This window comes from Ovis canadensis, chromosome 3 (assembly GCF_042477335.2).
Source record: "Ovis canadensis isolate MfBH-ARS-UI-01 breed Bighorn chromosome 3, ARS-UI_OviCan_v2, whole genome shotgun sequence".
NCBI classification, from domain to species: domain Eukaryota; kingdom Metazoa; phylum Chordata; class Mammalia; order Artiodactyla; family Bovidae; genus Ovis; species Ovis canadensis.
The window spans coordinates 181,424,323-181,447,577 of NC_091247.1; the positions used below are offsets into that span (position 1 = coordinate 181,424,323).

At 37.5% G+C, this 23,255-nt stretch overlaps 1 protein-coding gene across 5 annotated transcripts in view; it reads left to right on the plus strand.

The window, feature by feature from the left end:
- Positions 1 to 23,255, plus strand: part of RIC8B (RIC8 guanine nucleotide exchange factor B) — a 102,344-nt gene that overhangs the window by 20,185 nt on the left and 58,904 nt on the right. For all 5 annotated transcript variants that reach the window (XR_011256044.1, XR_011256045.1, XM_069585252.1 and 2 more), the window contains exon 3: positions 18,083 to 18,691. Coding sequence is in view for 3 of the 5 variants with exons in the window: in XM_069585252.1 (XP_069441353.1) it covers positions 18,083 to 18,691 (609 nt within the window). In the remaining 2 variants the exon portion in view is untranslated. The remainder of the gene's footprint in view (positions 1 to 18,082; positions 18,692 to 23,255) is intronic.

Here is a 23,255-nt window from a genome sequence, read left to right on the forward strand (position 1 = left end):
CAGGAGGAGAAGGGGACGACAGAGGATGAGATGGCTGGATGGCATCACCAACTCAATGGACATGGGTTTGGGTAGACTCTGGGAGTTGGTGATGGACGGGGAGGCCTGGCATGCTGCGATTCATGGGGTCGCAAAGAGTCGGACACGACTGAGTGACTGAACTGAACTGAAAAAGAAATTAAAGAAGATGTAAAGAAATGAGAAAACATCCCATGTTCATAGTTTGGAAGATTTATGCTCAGATGGCACTACTTCTCGTTTTGATCTGTAGATTTAATGAGATACCTCTTAGAATTCCGGGTAGCTTCTTTGTACAAATTGACAAGCCAGTTCTGAGATTCATATAGAATTGCAGGGGATGCAGAAGTGCCAAAACAATCTTGAAAGGAACAGACCTGGAGAACTTACAACTCCCAACATCAAAACCTATTACAAGGCAACAGTAATCAAGACAGTGAGTACTGTGACACAAAGATAGATAAACATACATATGGTTGACCTTTAAGCAACTCAAGGTTTAGGGGGCCAATTCCCTGAGCAGTCAAAAACTCATGTGTAACTTTATAGTTGGTCTTTCACATCCACAGTTCTGCATCTGCAATTTCAACCAACTGTGGATCTTGTATGTATTTACTGGAAAAAAAAACCTGCATATAGATATAGATGTAGATCAATGGAATAGTATTGAGAGTCCAGAAATAACCAGTGTGTCTGTGATCAACAGATTTTTGACAAGAGTGACAAGACCATTCAGTGGGGAAAGAATATTTTAACAAATGGCACTGAGAAACTTAGCTACATATAAAAGAATACATTGAACCTTTAATTCACACTATGTGCAAAATTTAACTCAAGATAGATCAGACCCAAATGTAAGATCTAAAACCATAAAACTCTTAGCAGGAACGTAGGGTAAGTCTTCATGGCCTGCATTTGACAGTGGATTCTTAGGACACCAAAAACACAAGCAACCAAAGAAAAATCAATACATTAAAGTTAACTTCATCAAAGTTAACTTTTGTGCTTATACTATCAAGAAAGTGAAAAGAGAACCCACAGAATGGAAGATAGTATTTGCAAATCATATGTCTGATAAGAGACTTGTATCTAGGATATATAAAGAACTCAATAATAAAAAGACAATTGAATTTTAAAATGGGCAAAGGATCTGAATATACATTTTTCCAAAGAAGATATACACATAGCCAATCAACATGTGATGCTCAACATCATTAACCATCAGGGAAATGAAAATCAAAACTGTAATGAGATACCAGTTTATACTCACTGGTATGGCTAAAATCAAAAAAGTCGGATAATAAGTATTGACAGGGATGTGGAGAAATCAGAATGCTCATACATTACTGATAGATTACTGCATGTAAAATGATGTGGCCACTTTGGAAAATAATCTAGGAGTTTCTCAAAGGATTAAACAGAGTTACTATATGACCCAACAGTTGCACTCCTAGGTATCTACAAAAAAGAAATGAAGATATGTGTCCACAGAGAACTGTGTACTTAAATATTCACAGCAATATTATTCATAATAGCCAAAAATGGAACCAAACCAAATGTCTATCATTTTGTGAATAGATAAATGGAATGTATCATAGCCATACGATAGAATATTACTTATCCATAAAAAAGAATAAAAGTAACTGTTGTAAGTGCTTATAACATGGATGAACCTTGAGCATATTATGCTAAATGAAAGAAGGAAGACATAAAAGGCCACATAATGTACAATTCCATTCATATGAAATTTCTAAAATAGGCAGATCTGTAATAACAGAAAGTAGATCATTGGTTTCCCAGGGGCGAGGGAGAGAGGGGAATGGGGAGTTACTGCTAATGGGTATTGGGTTTTTTTTAGGGTGATGAAAATGTTTTAAACAGTGATGATGGTTGCACAAGTGTGAATATACTAAAAATCAATGAGCTGTATACTTTAACAGAGTAAATTTATGATATATAAATTATGTTGATAAAGCTGTTATTAAATACTACATGCCCATCATTCCAAGCACTATGTGAATATTAACACCTTTAATCCTAATAACAAAGCTAATAAATGAGGTACTGTTTTCTTACTTACTTTACAGATGAGGAAACTAAGGCACACAAAGAAATTACTTGCTTAAACTAGTGAAGTAAATTACTTGCCTAAACTTGTGAAGTGGGAGGACATGATTTAAGCCTATGCAGTGTGGTCCACAGCCCTTGTGCTACACCATACTGCCACTCATTAATAATTGAGTTGACCTGTGTATAGCTTATGCATTGATTCTGTTTTCTGGTTGTAGGCTCCAACTTTCTCCAGAATTTGAGATTTGTTGCAGAGCATAAACAAAACTTTGACACTGAGTTAATTAAAACCATTGACAGAAAACAGAAGTCCAGGATTTACAGTATGACCGGATAGGGTAACTAGTGTCAGCCCTCCCCATAAGCAGTACAGTACTTGACCTATAGGCATGCTGCAGATGTCTTTTACGATTATTATTTTGCCTAAAATGTAGGGTTTTGATTTTTTTTCTTCTCAGCAGTTAGCTCTTCCTTACACAGTTTGGCCATGTACTAAGGAAAGGGTATAACATGTACATCTTTGGCTAATTGAAAACTCTTAGGACCTGAAAGAATTCCAGGCTGAACAGACATTTCCAGTTCCCCATTTATAGATGAAAAACTGAGAGGTTGACTTACTTGAGGTTATGAAAAATGAGTGGAGGATCTGGGACTCAAACTAGGTCCTCTGCCTCCTTTCCTGCCTTCAGTGGCTGTCATTGCAGCATGGCCCCTCAGGAATTTACAGTATAGTAAGGGACCCGGAAGATCTTCCAGGACAGTGATTCCTTCTAAGGTGTCTTGTGCTGAGGGTAACCAACCAGAATCTGACTGAATACTTTCAGTAATGGGATCTCCACAGCAGCCATTTTGCTGTTAGATAACTTTGTTAGAGAGTTTTTACTTGTATGAACTTGACATCTGCTTTAATTGATCCTCCTGCTCTATCCCTCTCTGCCTCTGCCTTTGTCCACCACTTAGCTTGTCTTCTACCTTCTTTCCCCTGCTCCGTCTCTTTCATTTTTTCCCCTACTTATTACCCAGCACTCACATTTATCAAGAAGCTTTTTCTAGCTAAATTCTCTATGTAGTTTATTTCTTTAAGCTTTAATACACAGTTTAAATTGCTATGCATTGAAATACATTTACAGTCCTTATTCATTTTACATATGTTCAGTCTCCATAGTATTGTAAATAACTTGAGTTATGTGCTTTTATAGCTCCCTAACCCCAACTCAACCTTTTGTCGCTTGGTTAGCATTTATTTCTCTTGAATAGTTTGCATGTACTTGAATTTTACATTGAGAGCATTTTAAGTTACGTGCCTGTATCAGGCCTGTGTGCGCAAGTGCTCAGCAGTGAACTCGATAGATTCTAAATGGATACTACAGAATCTATAAAACTAATACAAAATTGCCATGTTATAACATCCGCACTTACCTTTTCAAGTGGCTTTGGCATTAAATGGAAAATACAGATAAAATTTTCCTAGCCCTATTGTGCTTGTGCAGAGTGTGCCTGTTAATATTACTTGATCTGCTCGTCCATCTGGCTATCTTTATGAGGTAATGTGCATAAGTCTCTATTCTATCCCAAGCACTGTGCTAGAGATTTTTAAATATATCATCTCATTTAATATTTATAAGCCCTAGATGTTATTCCTGTTTGTAGAGATGAGGAAATTAGGCGCAGTGATTTTAAAAAATTTGCCAAGGTCATACAGCTATAAGCTAGTGTTTGAACCTAGGTGCTTTCCTTACTTCAGTTGTACTGTTTCCTAATAAATAACCTGTGAGATACCTTACTCCTTACAATATATTGTCTCACATGCTGTTCATGTTAAATAATATATGATATTAATAATATAGATCTTTCACAATAACTGTGAAATAGATATATTTATATCTTACACATGATGAAATTTAGCTTTAGGTGGAATAAATAAATTGCTCCAGATCCAAATTCAAAAAACAATAGAACTAGGAATTAGAAAAAGCCCAAACTGTTTCTGTGCTTTTTTTCTGCTACACCACTCATGTGTTCTTGTGCCTTTGAAGACCTCTAACATCACAGCTGTCTCATTGAAACAACTTTACTCTTGTCCTTATTCTCGGCTGTCTTAGTCTGCTCATGCTGCCATGACAAAATACCAAAAGCTGGGTTGCATAAGCAAAACAAATTTATGCCTCACAGCTTTGGAGGCTAGAAGTCCAAGATAAAGGTGTTGGTAAGGTAGATTTCCTTCTGAGACCTCTTCTCTTGGCTTATACTCACCTGCTTTCTGACTGTGTACTCATCTGATCTCCTCTTTGTGCAGAGAAGGAAGCGAGTGGGGAATGAGTGAGCCAGCCCTCTGATGTCTCTTGTAAAAAGGATACTATTCCCATAAGACCAAGGCCTCTCCTTCATGACCCCATCTAACCTTAATAACCCTCTCAAAGCCCCATCTCCAAATACCATCACACTGGGATTAGAACATCAACATATGAATTTAATGGGGATACAAATATTTAGTCCATAACTTCAGCTTACCATCAGAGTCCCTGATTATCTTCTATAGGGGCCTGGGCAACTAGAGCTGAGATCTAGGGATTTAGAGTATTTCAGAGTGAAGAGGTGAGCATTGTGGAGTAGACGACGTTGGAGACAAAGAAATTCCAGGGAAACCTTATATAGGTAACACTTTGATACACTGAAAAAGACAAAAAGCTGTAGAGATCCACGGGATGAGAATCTGTACCAGCCACCAAGGTATAGAATATATGTTGTGACGGAATGTATATCTGCCAGCTTTGTTAGTGTGCTTTTATATAATCAAACTATGACTTGGCTAAGAACTCAGTAAAGATTAAATGTGAGAATGTTCCCTTATTTGGCAAACTAAAATGCAACAAATGATAATGCTCCTGTATTTGTCAGTATATTAACTTAAAATACTAAAATATGTTTTGTATAGGTAGTGAAGAAGAACGTTTTCTGAAAAATAAAGACTCTTGCTTAAGTAGTAAGAAAACCAGAGTTGGCTGGTACTGTATTTGAAGAGAGATTAATAGTTTTGACATGTCCATTTCTGCCCTCAGTCAAGAAGGGAAAGGCAGCTGATTGGTTTTTAAGTTTTCGTTTACAGCTAAGCTATTTTTCCCATCTGTTAATGAACTCTTGATGATGCATCATGTCTTTCTCAGGATTGCTAATTAGCAAAGAAACTTGAGCCAAACTTACATAATTGTTGTTACTGTGAACTCTCAGTCTTTTGGCAGGATCACCATGATATAGAACATAGCCAGAAGGGTTGTATTATTGAAAAAAAATGTACATGTGCAAGAAAGGGAGCTAAAGGTGAAATTAAGGAAGTGAAATAAAAACTTCATTCACAAGGACAGTATCCATTAACTAAAAAGTGATAATTACTATTGCCTCCCATAGTAAAAGTAGGAAAAAAAAAACCCAAAGTGTATAGGTATCATATCATATTAAACTAAATGTAATTGAAACCAGCTTCATGGGCATTTATTTATATTTTGCTTTTTATAAAGAGATTTCAAATTTGACCTCCAGAATCCTCTCTAACCTTTCTTAGAAGTGCAGTGTAGAATCCTGGCAGTAAGCCATTAATTGTTTAATGTTTTTGTAAAATACTATTTTTTAATAGGTCTGTCTTCTGGCAGTGACAGCACTGTTTCAACTATTGATTATAATCTTATTTTAGAATTTAATACATCTCTGTCTTGTGCATATGCATGTGTGTGTGCGCACGTGCACGCACACACACGCACACACACACATTGCTGTGCACAGAAGGCAGAAGTTTAGAACTATCAGATTTAGGTGGCTGACCTTCAGCTCCAGTTAAGAACTAAAATTAGATCCCTGTGGAATATATATCCAGTGACATCCATCAGAAAAGAGTGTAGGCATAACCCTGAGAAGCCAGGGAGGCATCATTCAAGGGACTTTGCCCTTAACTACAAAACTGTTTCCCATTTGAATTTTTATCTTAAAAATTCATGTGACTTTTTGTATTGTCAGTTGTAACACATTTGTTTATTTTCATGTAGAAACACTTCCCTGTTTCCACCCTTGATAAATCTTTTAGTAAATCTTCTAGTTAAAGAGGATGCACAAGGATTGTCCTGTGACTTTAAGTATCTCTGGCATTGTGCCAAATCTCCCAGATGAATGTGCCTATTTTAAGAGCAGGGTTCTCTCCCATCACTATAGGAACACTGGTTGATTGCAGTGAGAGCATAAATCAAGCATGTGGCTAACACTGCAGACATAATGGACAAGAAGGTGGGGGTGGGATGGGGAATCCACTCTTATTAAAGAGAAAGTGTTTAATTCTATTAAGGAGAATGGATAGGTATTTCAGCACACAATAGAAGACCAGAAACAGAAAATAATAATAAGAACCATGTTTAAGGACTTGTCTGTTGAAGGAGAAAAAACAATCAGTCCTTAGTAATTCCTTTCACAGACCTAGCTTATCCCAGAATTGCTTTGAATGTTGTAACATTCATTTTTTATTTATTTTGTCACCAGATACCAGTAGAATGAAAAGAGAGTAGGACTGGGAGTCAAATAATAATCTTAGTCCCCTTTTCCATTGTAGCTTTCTGTGCTGCTTAAGCAAATCATTTAGCTTCCTTGGGAGTCAGTTTTCATTATCTATAAAGTAAATCCCCTGATCCTGAGTATGGGCTTCCTAGTTGGCTCAATGGGTAAAGAATCCACCTGCAATGCAGGAGATATAGGTTCCATTCTTGGGTTGGGAAGATCCCCTGGAGGGAGGCATGGTCACCTACTCCACTGTTCTTACCTGGATAATCTCATGGACAGAGGAGCCTGGTGGGCTTCAGTCCAGAGGGTCTCAAAGAGTTGGACATGACTGGGCACACACACACAATGTGTTATTAACATATGTTATTATTAACATATGTGAATATGTTATTAAGTATTATTTTCTAAAAGGATTCTATGGTCAAATAAATACAGGAAGTATCAGCTTAAAAAACATGTTTCTTTTCTACAATTCATCTGAGAATCTTTAATATTTTAATAAGCCTTATAAATTTCCCAGATTTATTCTTTTAACAAAACCCATTTTTTTAATAGAACCTTTTGTACTGCTAGTGTTTATTGATGTTAAGTAGTCATTATAGCCCTTTATAACTCTTAATATTCTGATTCTAGAAATTATACTCATTTTGTTTGGCTCTTCAACTGTTTTCTGGCCTGTAGTTATCATAGGGTTACTGCCAAGTTGAACTCACTGCCTCTGCTGTGTGTGTACTCTGCCCCTCTTTCCAAGTTGAACTGAAAAGTTATTGCATTTTCCTGTTTCTTATAAATAAAACAGACATTAGTTTAGTCCTTGGCTTTTGCAGTGTTCACTTTCTCTGTTCACTGCCATTTCATTTTTGATTTGGTTGTTCAGTCATTGGCCCATTTTTAGAGGTCTTGTTCTTAGAAATGTACAATTTTGTCTCTTACTGTGTACCATCCTCTCATTTAATAAGCAGCACTGTAATATATAGGGTGTTATCCCCATTTCACATGTAATGAACCTTATGCTCAGAAAAAAACAAATAACTTGCCCAGATCTCACAGCTAATAAAATAGCAAAGTGAAGTCTCTCTGACTTGGCAACTCAAATTTTCTATTATGGCATATACATTATAGTTATAGTGGTAAACTGAGTATTTTATTCTAAGGCAGCACATACATATTATCTTATTTAATTCCCCCAATAGCCCTATGAAGTAGATACTGTCATTCCCATTTTATCTTGAATTTAGTAAACAGACATTTGGTGAATTGTTAATGAATAGATAAATAGATGAACAAATGAATATACAAACCAACCATGGCACAAACAGGCCAAGTTAGTCTTGAGTCTTGGTATTAGATATAGAGTAGTTGCTTAGTCATTGAAAATGTTAATTGCTCAGTCATGTCTGACTCTTTGCGACCTCATGGACTATAGCCCACCAGGCTCCTCTGTCCAGGCAAGAATACTGGAGTGGGTAGCCATTCCCTTCTCCAAGGGATCTTCCCAACTCAGGGATCGAACCCACATGTCCTGAATTACAGGCAGAGTCTTTACCATCTGAGTCACCAGGGAGGTACAATATCACTTATGTTACTTACGAAATGATGGTATAAGAAGTTCTATATGGGGCATCATTAGGACATCATATTTCAAAGGTACATTCTTATTTAAATGTAAAGCCAAGTTGTTGCAACAGAGAGACCCCCAATGAAGAAGTGATTTAAGGAATATGGGCGTTTATTACCTTTCCAAATAACAGTTCATAGGTGATCAACCATGCAGGTGAGTAGCTCTGCTCCATGTGATGATTCAGTGACCTAGCTTCTTTACAGGTTTGTCAAGTCATATCTTTGCCATTGAACATTGTCTTAGCCTATACTGGGCTGCCACTTCCAGGTTCTGGGCTGCAGAAGGGGACAAGAAAGGGGAGAAGGCATGCCCACTATTGTAATGACCCAAACCTGAAAAGGGCATACAGTGTGTCCTCATATGTTCCATTAGCAAGAGTTCAATCATATGGCCATGAAGAAGAGCTGAGGAATGTAGTGTAACCAGGCAGCCATGAAACTTGCCACAGTTCTCTTACTGTTTAAGAAAGGGAGGATGGATTTTGATGGACATCTATCACTTTTTACCACAGTGCCTAATAATTAAAGCCTTAATAAGTTCCCTGGTGGCTCAGTGGTAAAGAGTCCACCTGCCAAGGAGAAAATGTGGGTTCAGTCCCTGGGTCTAGAAGATCCCCTGAGAAGGAAATGGCAACCCACTCTAGTATTCTTAGCTGGAAAATCCCATGGTCAGAGAGGAGCCTGGCGGGCTACAGTCTATGGGGTCGTAAAAGAGTTGGGCACAATTTAGTGACTGAGCAACAAAAACAAAGTCTGTTTATGAGGCATTATAGTATTTCCTCATTACTCTGGGATCTGAGTTAATTTTACTGCCTTCATTATATATTTGAAGAAAACATATGGGATAAAATGCATTCTCTAGAGCTGTGCCTTCACATTATTTGTGATGAAGGACCAAGTTTTTTGCTTATTTGTTTCTTAATTTTCCTCTAATTTGTAATAGACCAGTAGTTTTGAAAGTACAATAAAAATGAATCATTAAATAATTACATTCTTGGATAGCAAAGTCAAATCACTATAACAGTTTCTGAATACATATTCTCAACTTTTTATGTGCTTAGTTGTGTCTGACTCTGTGACCCCATGGACTGTAGCCCACCAGTTCCTCTGTCCATGAGGATCTCCAGGCAAGAATACTGGAGTGGGTTGCCATGCCCTCCTCCAGGAGATCGTCCCAACTCAGGAATCAAACCCAGGTCTTCCTCATTGCAGGCAGATTCTGTACCGTCTGAGCCACCAGAGAAGTCTAAGAATACTGGAGTGGGTAGCCTATCCTTTCTCCAGCAGAACTTCTCAGCCCAGGAGTCAAACCAGGGTCTCCTGCATTGCAGGTGGATTATTTACCAGCTGAGCTACCAGGGATGGTCTGATAACAGACAGTTTGTGAACTGGCACCAATCTGCAGACACTTTTGAGTAGTAATATTTGTCTCAAAAGTATTTTCTTACTACCTCTTTGGAGTTGCCAGAGTATAATAGACTAACTATGATGTCTATATTATAAGCAAAGACATTTTCTTTGTGTATATAAAACTTGACTTTTCTCTTTTAAAAATATTTTTAGAAATAAACTTTTAGGATAGCATATAAATCATGATGGATACATTATTTGAATGCTCATATATATGTCATAGCCTGTTTTCGCTTGTTTCATAGTTGAAGTTACAGCTAATCCTGGTTTTACAGATTGATAGTGAAAAGCTTACCATTCTGGAGCTGGAAGAAGGTTGCCTGAAAGAGTCTTGATGCACGATACAGAGGAAGAAGAAAATCTCATAAAGTGACATACTGAGGGTCACAGCTAAATGAGAGATAGCATAGTATGATCATGGACTTAAGTGGAAATCACACTGGAGTCAGATGATCTGGATTGAGTCCTGGCCTTCTACTTCTCAGTTAAGTGTTCTTAGGTAGTCATTTCAAGAACCATATAGTCAGTGTTCCAGAGAAGGCAATGGCACCCCACTCCAGTACTCTTGCCTGGAAAATCCCAGGGATGGAGGAGCCTGGTAGGCTGCAGTCCATGCTAAGGGTTGGACATGACTGAGCGACTTCCCTTTCACTTTTCACTTTCATGCATTGGAGAAGGAAATGGCAACCCACTCCAGTGTTCTTGCCTGGAGAATCCCAGGGACGGGGGAGCCTGGTGGGCTACCGTCTATGGGGTCACACAGAGTCGGACACGACTAAAGTGACTTAGCATAGTCAGTGTTCAGTAAGCATTCCTTAGATTGAGGAATGTATATGAAAGTTTTTTGTAAACTATACAGCACTTAAGCAAACAATGTTGCTATTATTATTAAAATTATGAAATCATCCCTTCTGATACTAAGTCCACTGCTTTTCCTGAACTCTGCTATATTTCATGCTAAACACCTGTTGAAAACAGGAGTCATATTTAATATTGCATCAAATTAAAATTGCTCGAAAGGGGATAGGCTACCCACTCCAGTATTCTTGGGCTTCCCTTGTGGCTCAGGTGGTAAAGAATCCTGCAATGCAGGAGACCTGGGTTTGATCCCTGCGTTGGGAAGATACCTTGGAGAAGGGAAAGGCTACCCACTCCAGTATTCTAGGCTCGAGAATTCCATGGACTGTATAGTCCATGGGGTCTCAAAGAGTTGGACATGACTGAGTGACTTTCACTTTCAAATTAAAATTACGTTTATAAGGACTCTATAGCAATGTGGAAAAAGTAAATTTAAAAGACAGGAAACAAAATTATTTACACATGATGATTGTGATTCTGTAGGCTGAAGTAATGTGCTTATTACTAATACTCAAGTAGATTGACTAATGATAAATCTGTCCACTGCATATAAAATATGTTAATACTGCATAGTATAATTATAAATGTATTTTCTATTTTCTTTGATAGTTTAATGCATTTTACATTTTAAATAACATGCATAAGGAATTTAAACTCTTCAGAAAAGAGAACTTTATTTGAAGTCACATAATTTTTGCTTTTCATATAAAAAGACTTTTTTACACCATAGGACAAACCATCTTACCAGTACAATCACAAGAACAGCGTTTACTGCTTCTCCCATTCCTTCTTAGAAAGGGCAACTATCCGGGCAACATTAGTTGACTTCTACTAATGCTTTAAATTCAGGGAACTTCTTAGTATAATCAGTTTATATGTTGGGTGCTCATTGTGTTCTTGTTGCTCTGCTGAGGGCTGCAAGGATTATGAAGAAATAAAACACAATAATAGTCACAATTCAAATGTGCTTGTTATGTCCCAGAGACTCTTTCACAACAGCCCTCTGAGATATAAGTGATATTATTCCCATTTTACAAATGAGAAAGTGAGGCTCACAGAAGTAAAAAAAAAAATGTCTGAATCATAGTGGTAAAGCTGGCTGTTAAATCCAGGTTTTTCTGATTTGAAAGCCTCTACAGTACATTTTCTTCTCTCATAAAAGAAAGATGTCCTTTCTACCTTCAGAGAGCTTTTAGTAGCTGAGGCAAACTCATAAAACAACAGGAAGAATTCACTAAATACCAATGATTGCTACAAATTTTGGTATGGGCATTACTTGGAGAGGAAGAATGTTGGGGGCTGAAGTAGTAAGGAAAAACTTTATATCAAAAGTTAATTTTAAGCTTAGTTTTGGAGAATGGATAAAACTTAAATAATCAAAGGAGAAGGACTGATGCATATACAAGGGAGATAGCAAGAAAGAAAAAAAAACTCTACATGAAATAATTTGAAATAAATATAATTAGGAGGGTTTGATAGGGGAGCAGTATGAAAGAGAAGACTCAAAATGCAGGTTCAGTTCAGTTCAGTCGTCAGTCATGTCCGACTCTTTGCGACTCCATGAATCGAAGCACACCAGGCCTCCCTGTCCATCACCAACTCCTGGAGTTCACTCAGACTCATGTCCATCGAGTCAGTGATGCCATCCAGCCATCTCATCCTCTGTCGTCCCCTTCTCCTCCTGCCCCCAATCCCTCCCAGCATCAAAGTCTTTTCCAATGAGTCAACTGTTCGCATGATGTGGCCAAAGTACTGGAGTTTCAGCTTCAGCATCATTCCTTCCAAAGAAATCCCAGGGCTGATCTCCTTCAGAATGGAGTGGTTGGATCTCCCTGCAGTCCAAGGGACTCTCAAGAGTCTTCTCCAACACCACGGTTCAAAAGCATCAATTCTTCAGCGCTCAGCCTTCTTCACAGTCCAACTCTCACATCCATACATGACCACTGGAAAAACCATAACCTTGACCAGACGGACCTTAGTTGGCAAAGTAATGTCTCTACTTTTGAATATGCTATCTAGGTTGGTCATAACTTTTCTTCCAAGGAGTAAGTGTCTTTTAATTTCATGGCTGCAGTCACCATCTGCAGTGATTTTTGGAGCCCAAAAAAATAAAGTCTGACACGGTTTCCACTGTTTCCCCATCTATTTCCCATGAAGTGATGGGACCAGATGCCATGATCTTTGTTTTCTGAATGTTGAGCTTTAAGCTAACTTTTTCACTCTCCACTTTGACTTTCATCATGAGGCTTTTTAGTTCCTCTTCACTTTCTGCCATAAGGGTGGTGTCATCTGCATATCTGAGGTTATTGATATTTCTCCTGGCAATCTTGAGTCCAGCTTGTGCTTCTTCCAGTCCAGCGTTTCTCATGATATACTCTGCATAGAAGTTAAATAAGCAGGGTGACAATATACAGCCTTGACGTACTCCTTTTCCTATTTGGAACCAGTGTGTTGTTCCATGTCCAGTTCTAACTGTTGCTTCCTGACCTGCATACAGATTTCTCAAGGAGGATCATAAATCCTAAGCTGAGGATTTGAGATCTTTACCTTATAACAATATATAAATGATAACCAGTACTGAACACTTAATGCTTTCCAAGCACTGTTCTAAGTACTCTACATATGTGATTTCATTTAGTAACTTTCCAAGATCACACCATTAGAAGAGAGTAGAGTCAACCTTTAAACACAAATTTAAATCCAGAACCCCTGCTCTTAATCACAACACTGTTCTAGTTCTGGAGTCTATGATAAGTTGAACAAGTTTCAGGCCTAGGACCACTGATCTTAAACAAGTAATACACTTTACACCTCAAGTGATTTTTAACATTTACGAAAAGTAGTATGACCAGATAATGACATCCCATCCCTATTCTTGCCACCCTGATATGTCTTTAGGACAGTTGAGGAGAAGTTACGGTGTTTGTGCTAATGGCTTTCAGCTCTGCCTACTTTTCTGTGCTTATCTGGTCAGTTACTCTCAGTTAACCCCTGGTCCCCAACGTCCAAGTTATATCAGTCCATTGTTAGTTGTAGTTCATTGGCTCCTGAACTGACAGCAACAGCATCAACTGGGAACTTGTTAAGAGTCCCAATTCTGGCCTCATTCCAGACTGACTAAATCAGAAACTCTGATTCAATCTGTGTTTCAACAATCCTCACCTAGAGATTATGATACTAAGTGAAATAAGTCCGAAAGAGAATGACAAATACCCTATGATATCACTTATATGTGGAATCTAAAATATGACACAAGTGAACATATCTATGAAACAAACAGACTCAGACATAGAGAACAGACTTGTGGTTCACCATGGAGGAGGGTGAGTAGGAAAGCGAAGGACTGAGAGTTTGGGACAAACTATTATATATGAATGGATAAACAACAACGTCCTGTTATACGGCACAGAGTCCTATAGTTAGTATCCTGTGATAAACCATACAGAAGAGAACATGCAAAAGAATATATACATATATATGTGTAACTGAATCACTTTGCTGTACTGTAGATATTAACACAAGACTGTAAATCAACTCTACTTCAATAAAATTAACAAGAACAACAAATAATTCTTTTAAGAGATTATGATGCATGCTGAAAACCATTACTATAGTATACTCTAGGGTTTCCATTAGGGAGCAAGCTACCAAAAATTTTTTGACCAAACATGGTATTAACATTGAGAATCTCAATCTTGAGTCTCTGCTGCTGGGTCTTACAGCCTAACTTTATGGAAATAGCCATGGCTACTAAGCTAGTGGGGGGTTCCCAGATGGCTCAGTGGTAAAGAATCCACCTGCCAATACAGGAGATGTGGGTTCGATCCCTGGGTCAGGAACATCCCCTGGAGAAGGAAATGGTAAGCCACTTCAGTGTTCTTGCTGGGATAATACCATTCACAGTGGGCTACAGTTCATGGGCTTGCAGAGAATCTGACACGACTGAGCACGCGCACTGCAACCTAATGAGCATTTTAAAAGGGCTTTTTGTCAGCCTCTCTGAAGTAATTATACTTTATGAGCATACCTAAGCTTTGCTTTATGACTTTAGTTCATTCCTGAAAACGTTACCTCTTAGTGAAAAGATTTTAAAGCAGAAGATATTTCCATCAATTTTAATGGAAAAAAATTATGTGTTTCATGGTTATCTAAGATACCAAAATAGTTTTCAGATTAAAAAATATATCAGTTGAACCGTGATAACAAGTTTGTATAAATAAATACTTAGAAAGTTAATAAAAACAGTTTGTACTTAAAATGTTATGTAATGATGATTTATTGTACTTACAAAAAGAGGAAGAGAAGACTTGATAGTGAGAGGAGGCTGGTGGTGGAGGAATACAAAGGAATTATTCTTTGGAAGGGGTTGGAGAGTCAGGTAGTAAACTTTAAAGCAGATAATCTTTGGGAGTATGTGGGTATCTTGCACTGAGATGTTGTGGGGAGGGAGGTGGGAGGGGGGTTCATGTTTGGGAACGCATGTAAGAATTAAAGATTTTAAAATTTAAAAAAAATTAAAACAAACAAACAAACAAAAAAAATAGCTATAGCACACCTGGGCCTGCCAGTGGGATACAGATGAAAGGAGTGAGATGCCCCAACATCCATCTCACTCTATAAGGAACTAAGTGCTTATTGAAACTAAGTGCTGTATAGAAGGAGAGCAGATGGAGCAGCTGGGGAATCTTTTGTTCCCTTCAGTCTTCAAATTAAGCCTTAGAAAAAGAGTGGAGTCCTGACTGGTGGAAATGGGGACAGGGTAGGCCATGCTGAGGTAATGGTGGGAGAAGGTTCAGGACATATTGTCAGGGAACTGGGAGTCCGTTTGGAGCACTTGGAAAGGAAAGAAAAGGGAGGGTGTATGTATGTGACAGAGATATAGGAAAGGGGACACTGAGCTTATTTCAGCTGTATTCTGTGGGCAGCAGGGAGCAATGGAAAGCATTTGAAGAAAGCAAGGCATGTTTTTGAAGGAGTAAAATCAACTGAAAAAAACAGTTATAGTACAGGAAAATACCATTAAGGCAAAATAAAGAAACAAGAGCACCTTTGAAACAGAAGTCTTTCGTGCACTCAACAGATGGGGGAATCATAAGGAATGCTACCTCTTCAGTGTTCTTAATGTGGTTCATATGCAAAGAAAAACTTCTGATTCATCCAAATGCGGTACATGGTTTAATTTTTCTTTATAATATTCTCTAAATAGAAATAATTGTATTGAGTAGAGCAATGAATGTGTCTGTTAAATATAACTTCTTATATTTTGAGTACGTCTTTGATTTTTTTTTAAAGTTGTAATACAAAAGGGGAGGGGTTCATTGTCCAAGAAGTGGTTATTACTTTTCAAGAGACATTATAACAAAAAGCTACCTAACAGTTGTCATGTGAGGCAAGTCTGTGATGAGAAATGACATATCTAAAAACAACTGATTGAAAACTGTGCTTGAAACAGTCTTGGTTGTGGATTTCCTGCAAGCCTTTAGGTGAGGCAGTTTTTAACTCTAAATTTTGTAGGCCTCTCTAATCTCTTTTATGTAGCCTTCTTATGTCCCAGAGTTTTAACAGTCCGTTTGGTTTATAGCCTTGGCTATTTGTATTCATACTTTGCTCTTTTTTTTCCTTGAATCTGACAGTGGAGGAAGAAAGAAGTCATTCCTACCCACAGACTTGGAGCGAGGGGAGGAGATTTTATTATTGTTTTTGGTTTAGAAAGAAAAGAACTAAAGATTTCTGTGTTTTATTAGATATGTAGAACTCCAAATACATGTATATAATATTTTATAATACCTTATTTATTATGTATTTCTTAAATAGGAATGTAGATAATTCCTTCTTGGTTAAAATTATATGGGAACAAAGGTTATTTAACTCCACCACCCAGGAATATAGCACGTAGGAAACAGTGTGTAAAAGATATTTTTTTTCTTTGTCTCGGAAGTGAAAAATCTGAAATTGGAGAAATTTTCCTATTTTATGTATTATTAATAATGGGCATATTATACTTTCCTCTATCCCGAAACAGCATTCATGAAAAAAATGCTTTTATGATGATATTAAAATATTAAGTAGAAGTCCCTTCTAGTTAATCAGGTATATTAAGGGATAGAGTTATCAATGTAGTAAAGTGTTTTTTAGCTTGCTAGGTTAATTTTTTTTCCACCTCCATCTAGAGAACATAGTACATTTAAAATTGACATTTCCATAGCTGTTTGACTCAGATGTACTGAGAAGATGCACATGGCCTAAAATTTCTGCCAAGATCATAATTCTTGACCCACAGATAGCCTCTTTTAGTTAAAGTCTGATGACAGAGTAATAGAAACTTTGTAAAACCTCGTATTGGTCATAGTTGTTGCTTTTGTTTTTATAAAATATAATGGGTATAGAAATGGTTGGCAGTGGAATGGTTATACCTGCTTTTCCTCATACAAGGTTTGAGGTTCAGAGACCCAGATCTGCAGTTTATGGAGAAGAAAACTGGACATGGACTTTTAAGAGAATTATCAGTGGTTCTTAAATTTGGCAATGACAGAAAAAACTTTTTCAAAAAATTCAAGATAGCGTACACTTGGGTCCAAATAAAGAATTGTTTCTGAGATAGTGGTAGCAAGATTCAGAACCAGGACTACTAGTATACTTGTGTAATCTGTGCCCTACTCCAAGAGAACAACGGAGAGCTAAGATCCTGCCCACACTTTGAGCTTCCTAAGCCATGTGTCCTGGCACAGGGCTGTGTGGAGGAAGAGGGCTTTTTTGGTAATTTGACCACCCAGTAGGAACACTGTCTGCAGTTAGCGTGGAGAGGGGCACCTTTTTGCAATTGACTGAAAGGAATCACATATGCTAGCTGAGCCCTCTTTGCAACCCAGTACTTGAAATGATTGTTAGCAATGTTGTCAGCAAAATATCTTCTCTGGGGTCATTTGATAATTAAATGTTATTACATATTAGCTAAAGAGAGTTCTAAGGTTTATATAACATGGGACTACTGCCCATAGTACTATAAATTCGGAAAACATTAGCAAGGCTGAAACTGGGCATAAATGTAGGCTTCTTTAAGTCTTTTTATAAGAGCCTATACTTGTGGCCAAATGTGAACCAGTTCTCAAGGCATTAATTTTTATTTCCAGGAGGGGAATAGCTATGATTCAGACGATTACCTTCAATCCTCATAGTATATGTAGTCTGATGTTAAAAATTCTTGAGAACAAACTTATATAAGATATTTGAAACTCATCTGTATAAAGTCACTAATTCTCTTTGAAACTAAGAATATTAGGCTGGAAGTTAGGAAACCCATACTGTTATTCTTGCTACCCCACTAATTCATTCTGGCCTCATACAAGTAGCTTAACCTTTCTGGCCCTCAATTTCCAAATCTGTAAAATGAAAGAAGTGCACCAAATATAAGGTCTCTTTCAGTTCTAACATTCTGTGACTTTAAAAAGGTAAAAATCTTTTCTAGCCAGATCTTGAACTGCAGTTTAATACACTGATAGAGAAACAGTCCATTTTAAATCACTTAAGCCAAATAACCATATTTTTCATACTCATTCTTGTTTTTCAGAAACTCTGTGAAGGCATATTTAAAGTCCTTTTAAAGGACATCCCAACAACATGTCAAGTGTCCTGCCTGGAAGTTCTCCGCATTCTCTCCAGAGACAAAAAGGTTTTAGTTCCTGTAACAACCAAGGAAAATATGCAGATACTGCTGCGACTAGCCAAGCTAAATGAGTCGGATGATTCTTTGGAGAAGGTGTCAGAGTTCCCAGTTATTGTGGAGTCATTAAAATGTCTTTGTAACATAGTGTTCAACAGTCAGATGGCACAGCAGCTCAGTCTGGAACTTAACCTTGCTGCAAAGCTCTGTAACCTCCTGAGAAAGTGCAAGGACCGAAAGTTTATCAATGACATTAAGTGCTTTGACTTGCGCTTGCTCTTCGTCCTGTCACTTTTGCACACCGACATCAGGTCACAATTGCGCTATGAGCTCCAAGGACTACCGCTGCTAACCCAGATCTTGGAAAGTGCCTTTAGCATCAAGTGGACCGATGAATATGAATCGGCCATAGACCATAATGGACCTCCTCTCTCACCTCAGGAGACAGACTGTGCCATTGAGGCCCTTAAAGCTCTCTTCAATGTGACGGTAGACAGTTGGAAGGTGCATAAAGAGGTAAGGTCAAGAAGAGTATTCTCGTCTGCTTGGAATTTCATTGATTTGGGAGCTGCCTGAAACAAAGGAATGCTAAACAGGGAAATGGAAGAAGTTTCCAATTCCCACATTAATCAGTTATATGACTCAGGATACATTTCTTAACTATTTGTAACTCTTACTCTTTCCATCTGTGTGACACTTATCAGAATAGGGTGAGGATGGACTGCTGTTTTGTAAGGTGCCAAGTATAGTTCCTTTTTGAGTTGTACTATCATGTGTCTTTTTTTTTTTAAGTGCCTCTTTCAGAAACAAGGTTTAAATTATTATAAGAGTTGATGGGAAACAAAACAATAATTCATAAAGGTATAGGCATGTTCATTGCCTCTGTTTTAAAGAAACATTGAGATATTTATGCCAGTTGAAATCAGTCAGTCAGAATGGATATCTGCTCAGAAGAATAAAAGACACTGTGTTTATCACCTGTCATACCAGTCTCCTGATGTGTTACTCTATCAGAAGTGTAGGATACAGCTAGGATATATGCTGATACACCAGTATAATTACACCAGAATATGGGAAGGTTATTTTAAACCACTTGATTTATTTCTAGACTAAGATCCTTTTCCGTGGCTTGGACCGTCCAGCAACCCAAAGTGAGGCAGATTTGATAGTTTATATTTGAGTACCACAAGAACAATATGCTGAATGAGAAGATTAGTTTAAGAAAGTCAACTATTTTCAGTGAAGAGGACAAACCTTTTCCCTTGCTTCTACAATCTTAATATTTCACGTTTACCATCACTCTTTAACCTTAAGTAACTCATAAAATATAGTCTCTTACAAAAAGAAAGAAAAGAAGTATTTTGGTGCCAGAGCAAATTATCTTTTTTGACAGTTGACTTTAGGACTTAAGTTAACATTTTCCCGTGTCTATTTGAGGCAGTTCTCACCATGAGTAAAGGTCTGTTTTTGCCAGCACCTTACTTTGAAAGGATTATCTCAGTGTGGTGCTATAGGAGCAGTATGCAGGCATCTGAGTTTTAAAGTGCAAATAGGTCTATATTTTGAAACCAAATATTTGAAGATCAGTCCTAACAGCTGTTTTAGATGACTGTAGTATGGTTAGTTTTTCCTGGGACTTGGCAGAAAAAGATGCAGAAAGCCCACATGCTCCATTTGTGCTTTGAAACCAAATATTTGGAAGTATTTAAAATGTTATGTCTCTATGCTTATTTGGTACCTTCTATGGTTATTTTTCTTATACTGTTTGGTGTTTTTAAGTTCTCTATTTAGTTGCAAGAGCTTTTCTGAGACTGTTGGTTTGCCATTGTTGGAGGCCCTGTTATTTAAATTGTGTCCAAAATAGTAGCTCAGACCCTTTCAGATTCCTGACAGAAAGGATTTATAGTTCAGCGGCTGCACATCAGCATATGTATGGAATGATGTGTAATAAATAACAGTATACTGAGATTAGCCCTAATTAGTGTGCTTCAGTTATAATTAATAGCAGGGCTGGAAGAGGCTTTAGAAAATGTTGAAGTGGCAAATGCTTACTCTGTATTATAGACTGTTTATTTTTCAAAAGATACATGATAAAGGATCAGTAGTCCTGAAGTGGACATCTCAACAAATCCCTTGTGAGTCATGGATCACTGGATACAACCTTTGTAAAATGTACATAGTTAATATGCCTCTGGGCTATTTTGAAATTATCTGAAGTTGTAAACAGTATTGACAACAGAGTCTTGAGTCTGGAAAAGGTTGGGCTTCCCAGGTGGCCCTTCTGGTAAAGAACCCACCTGCCAATGCACGAGACTTAAGAGACCCAGGTTTGATACCTGGGTTAGGAAGATCCCCTGGAGGAGAGCATGGAAACCCACTCCAGTATTCTTGCCTGGAGAATTGGACTACTAGTGGGCTACAGTCCATAGGGTTGCAAAGAATTGGACACGACTGAAGTAACTTTGCACGCACGCATGCATGCATGCATGGGAAAGGTTAATTTAAACCATTTGAGTCTCCATAAGTCTCTAAATTCAAATTTTAGCAAGCATTTAGTCAGTCAACAAATATTTATGAACAATTGCCAGGTATTACCCAGGCATTGTGAAATATATTGGTGAATAGTACTAAAGCAAACTTCAGTTCTATTGGTGAGACAGATAATTAGTAAGCAAATATGTAATTTAGATTGTGTTAAGTGCTAGGAAAGAAACAGTACAATGATGGAGAATATTTACTATAGTTAGAGAAGACCTCTGAAAGTCTCTCCTGAGATCTGAAGACTGAGAATGATTCAGCCTTCTAAAGAATGAGGGGAGGAAACCTTTCTCAGAGATTGAACAGCATGTGAAGAGACACAGAAATCAGAGTATAGAATACTTTTTATTGAGGTGTCTACAACTTGACTATGATGCTTTGGATGTGGCCAACAAAATTGGGATCATCTAAACTGAGTTGGGCTTCCTTGGTGGCTCAGACAGTAAAGAATCTGCCTGCAATGCAGGAGACCTAGGTTTGATTCCTGGGTCAGGAAGATCCTCTGGAGGAGGATGTATTACTGGCAATCCATTCCAGTATTCTTGCCTGGAGAATTCCATGGACAGAGGAGCCTGGTGGGCTATAGTCCATGAGCTCACAGAGTTGGACACAACTGAGAGACTAATACACTACAACTTGGCATAAAGAAAATCTGTAGTAAGGGTGCAGAGAAACTCTTCCTCTTGTCAGGAAGAGTTCATTTACCTGAATTTTAATATCTACTTGATTGTCAGATTAAAGACATCTTTCTCCAGGTGAGCAATCATCTAAAGAATTGCTAATACTTTAAAATACCAACTGAAAAAATAAATAAATAAATAAAATAAAATACCAACTGAAATAAAGGGATGGGAAAGCTGACTGTATGGAAGAATCCAACTTTAAAATACATATTTAAAAATAATGTTTTCCTTATTCTGAAAGGGAATACTTGCTAAATAATACTTCAAAGATCTAAGGGAAAAAGCATATGAGCAAGAAGAAAGGACAGATTACCTGTAAACCCACCACTCAGAGATAAGCCTTATTTGCATTTTGCTGTATATCTTTCTAATCATTCCTCATTGTATAATATATAAACATATATATATACTTTTTTTTTAACAAAAATGCAGTCATTTTATCATCTTGCTTTTTTTCTTCTCCACAATAAAATGTTCTTGAAGAGTAGTAGATTACGTGATGTGTTCCTTGAAGCTATAAAGTTCCTAGGAGTGACCTCTGAGGTTGAGTGGACAGTGTTTCAGTTTCCCACCCTTTCTTTAAAAAAAAGCACCTTTGATTGTTACTGTTGCTATTGTTATTTTTCTTTAAATTTAGGTTACAACTAGACTTCATTTGGGATATAGAGTTCTGCATCCAAAAAAAATAAATTTTAATAACCACTTTCTTTTCATATTTGTTAAAGATAAATCTTTATGAAAGAACAAAAGTGAAAGTTGCTCAGCCGTGTCCGACTCTTTGTGACCCCATGGGACTATACAGTTCATGGAATTCTCCAGGCCAGAATACTGAAGTGGGTAGCCTTTCCCTTCTCCAGGGGATGTTCCCAACCCAGGGATTGAACCCAGGTCTCCTGCACTGCAGGCGGATTCTTTACCAGCTGAGCCACCAGGGAAGCCCTTATGAAAGAACACTCACAAGTATATGTGTAAAAATACTTATAAGTATTCCTTCATAAGGATCCATCCACCTTTACCAGATGCCCTATGTGTAAGAATTTGGGTTTTTTGCAATTGTTTGCTACTTTAAATAGTAATACAGTGAATTTTCTTACAAAGTCTTTGTAGATAAATTCCTGAAATTCCTGTGCCAAAGGATTTTTCAAAACTTTAGGGTTTTTTGTATGTATCATATGTATTTAAATGTATATGTATTACCAAATATTGACCTTCAGAAGAATAGTACTAGTTTATACCTTTCAAAACCTAAGCATTTCACTTTTTAAAATCTTTACCTATTTTACAACTCAGTTGTCACAAAAAAATATGTTTGGTTTTGGTTTTAACTGTTCCAGTAGGTATTTTTATGACTGTTCATTTACAATTCACAAAAATGGAAAATTAAATTTCTCTTGAGGTTTAGCAAATTAGTGGAATTTGTTCATTTTAGATTCATGCCTCAATGTTACTATCTGGAAGCCAATGCTATCAGTAGAATTTGGAGATTCTTTTCCATTCATTAGGAAATGTAGCTAGCCTTATTTCCACATGTGGTGTCTGTCTGTCTCCCTACCTTCCTCCCTGTCTCTTTCTCTCCCTTTGCTGATAGTAGTGTATTTTAAAAGGTCAAATGGTCAAGTGATTCCTTTTATAGGACCCAAAGTCAATTCTGGAAAAGTTTATGGAAATGATCCTATCTTCTTCCTGTTTTAACCCTTTGCTAAATGTCTTGGCTCATCGAGGAAAGCATGTTATTCTAGAGATCCCTTACTTTTAACATATGTTCCCTTCTGCAGTGTTTCCTAGGTATCCATGCAATGTAGTGAAAAAATACAAGGACAAGCACACATGTTAGAGCCAGACAACCAAGTACAAACAGA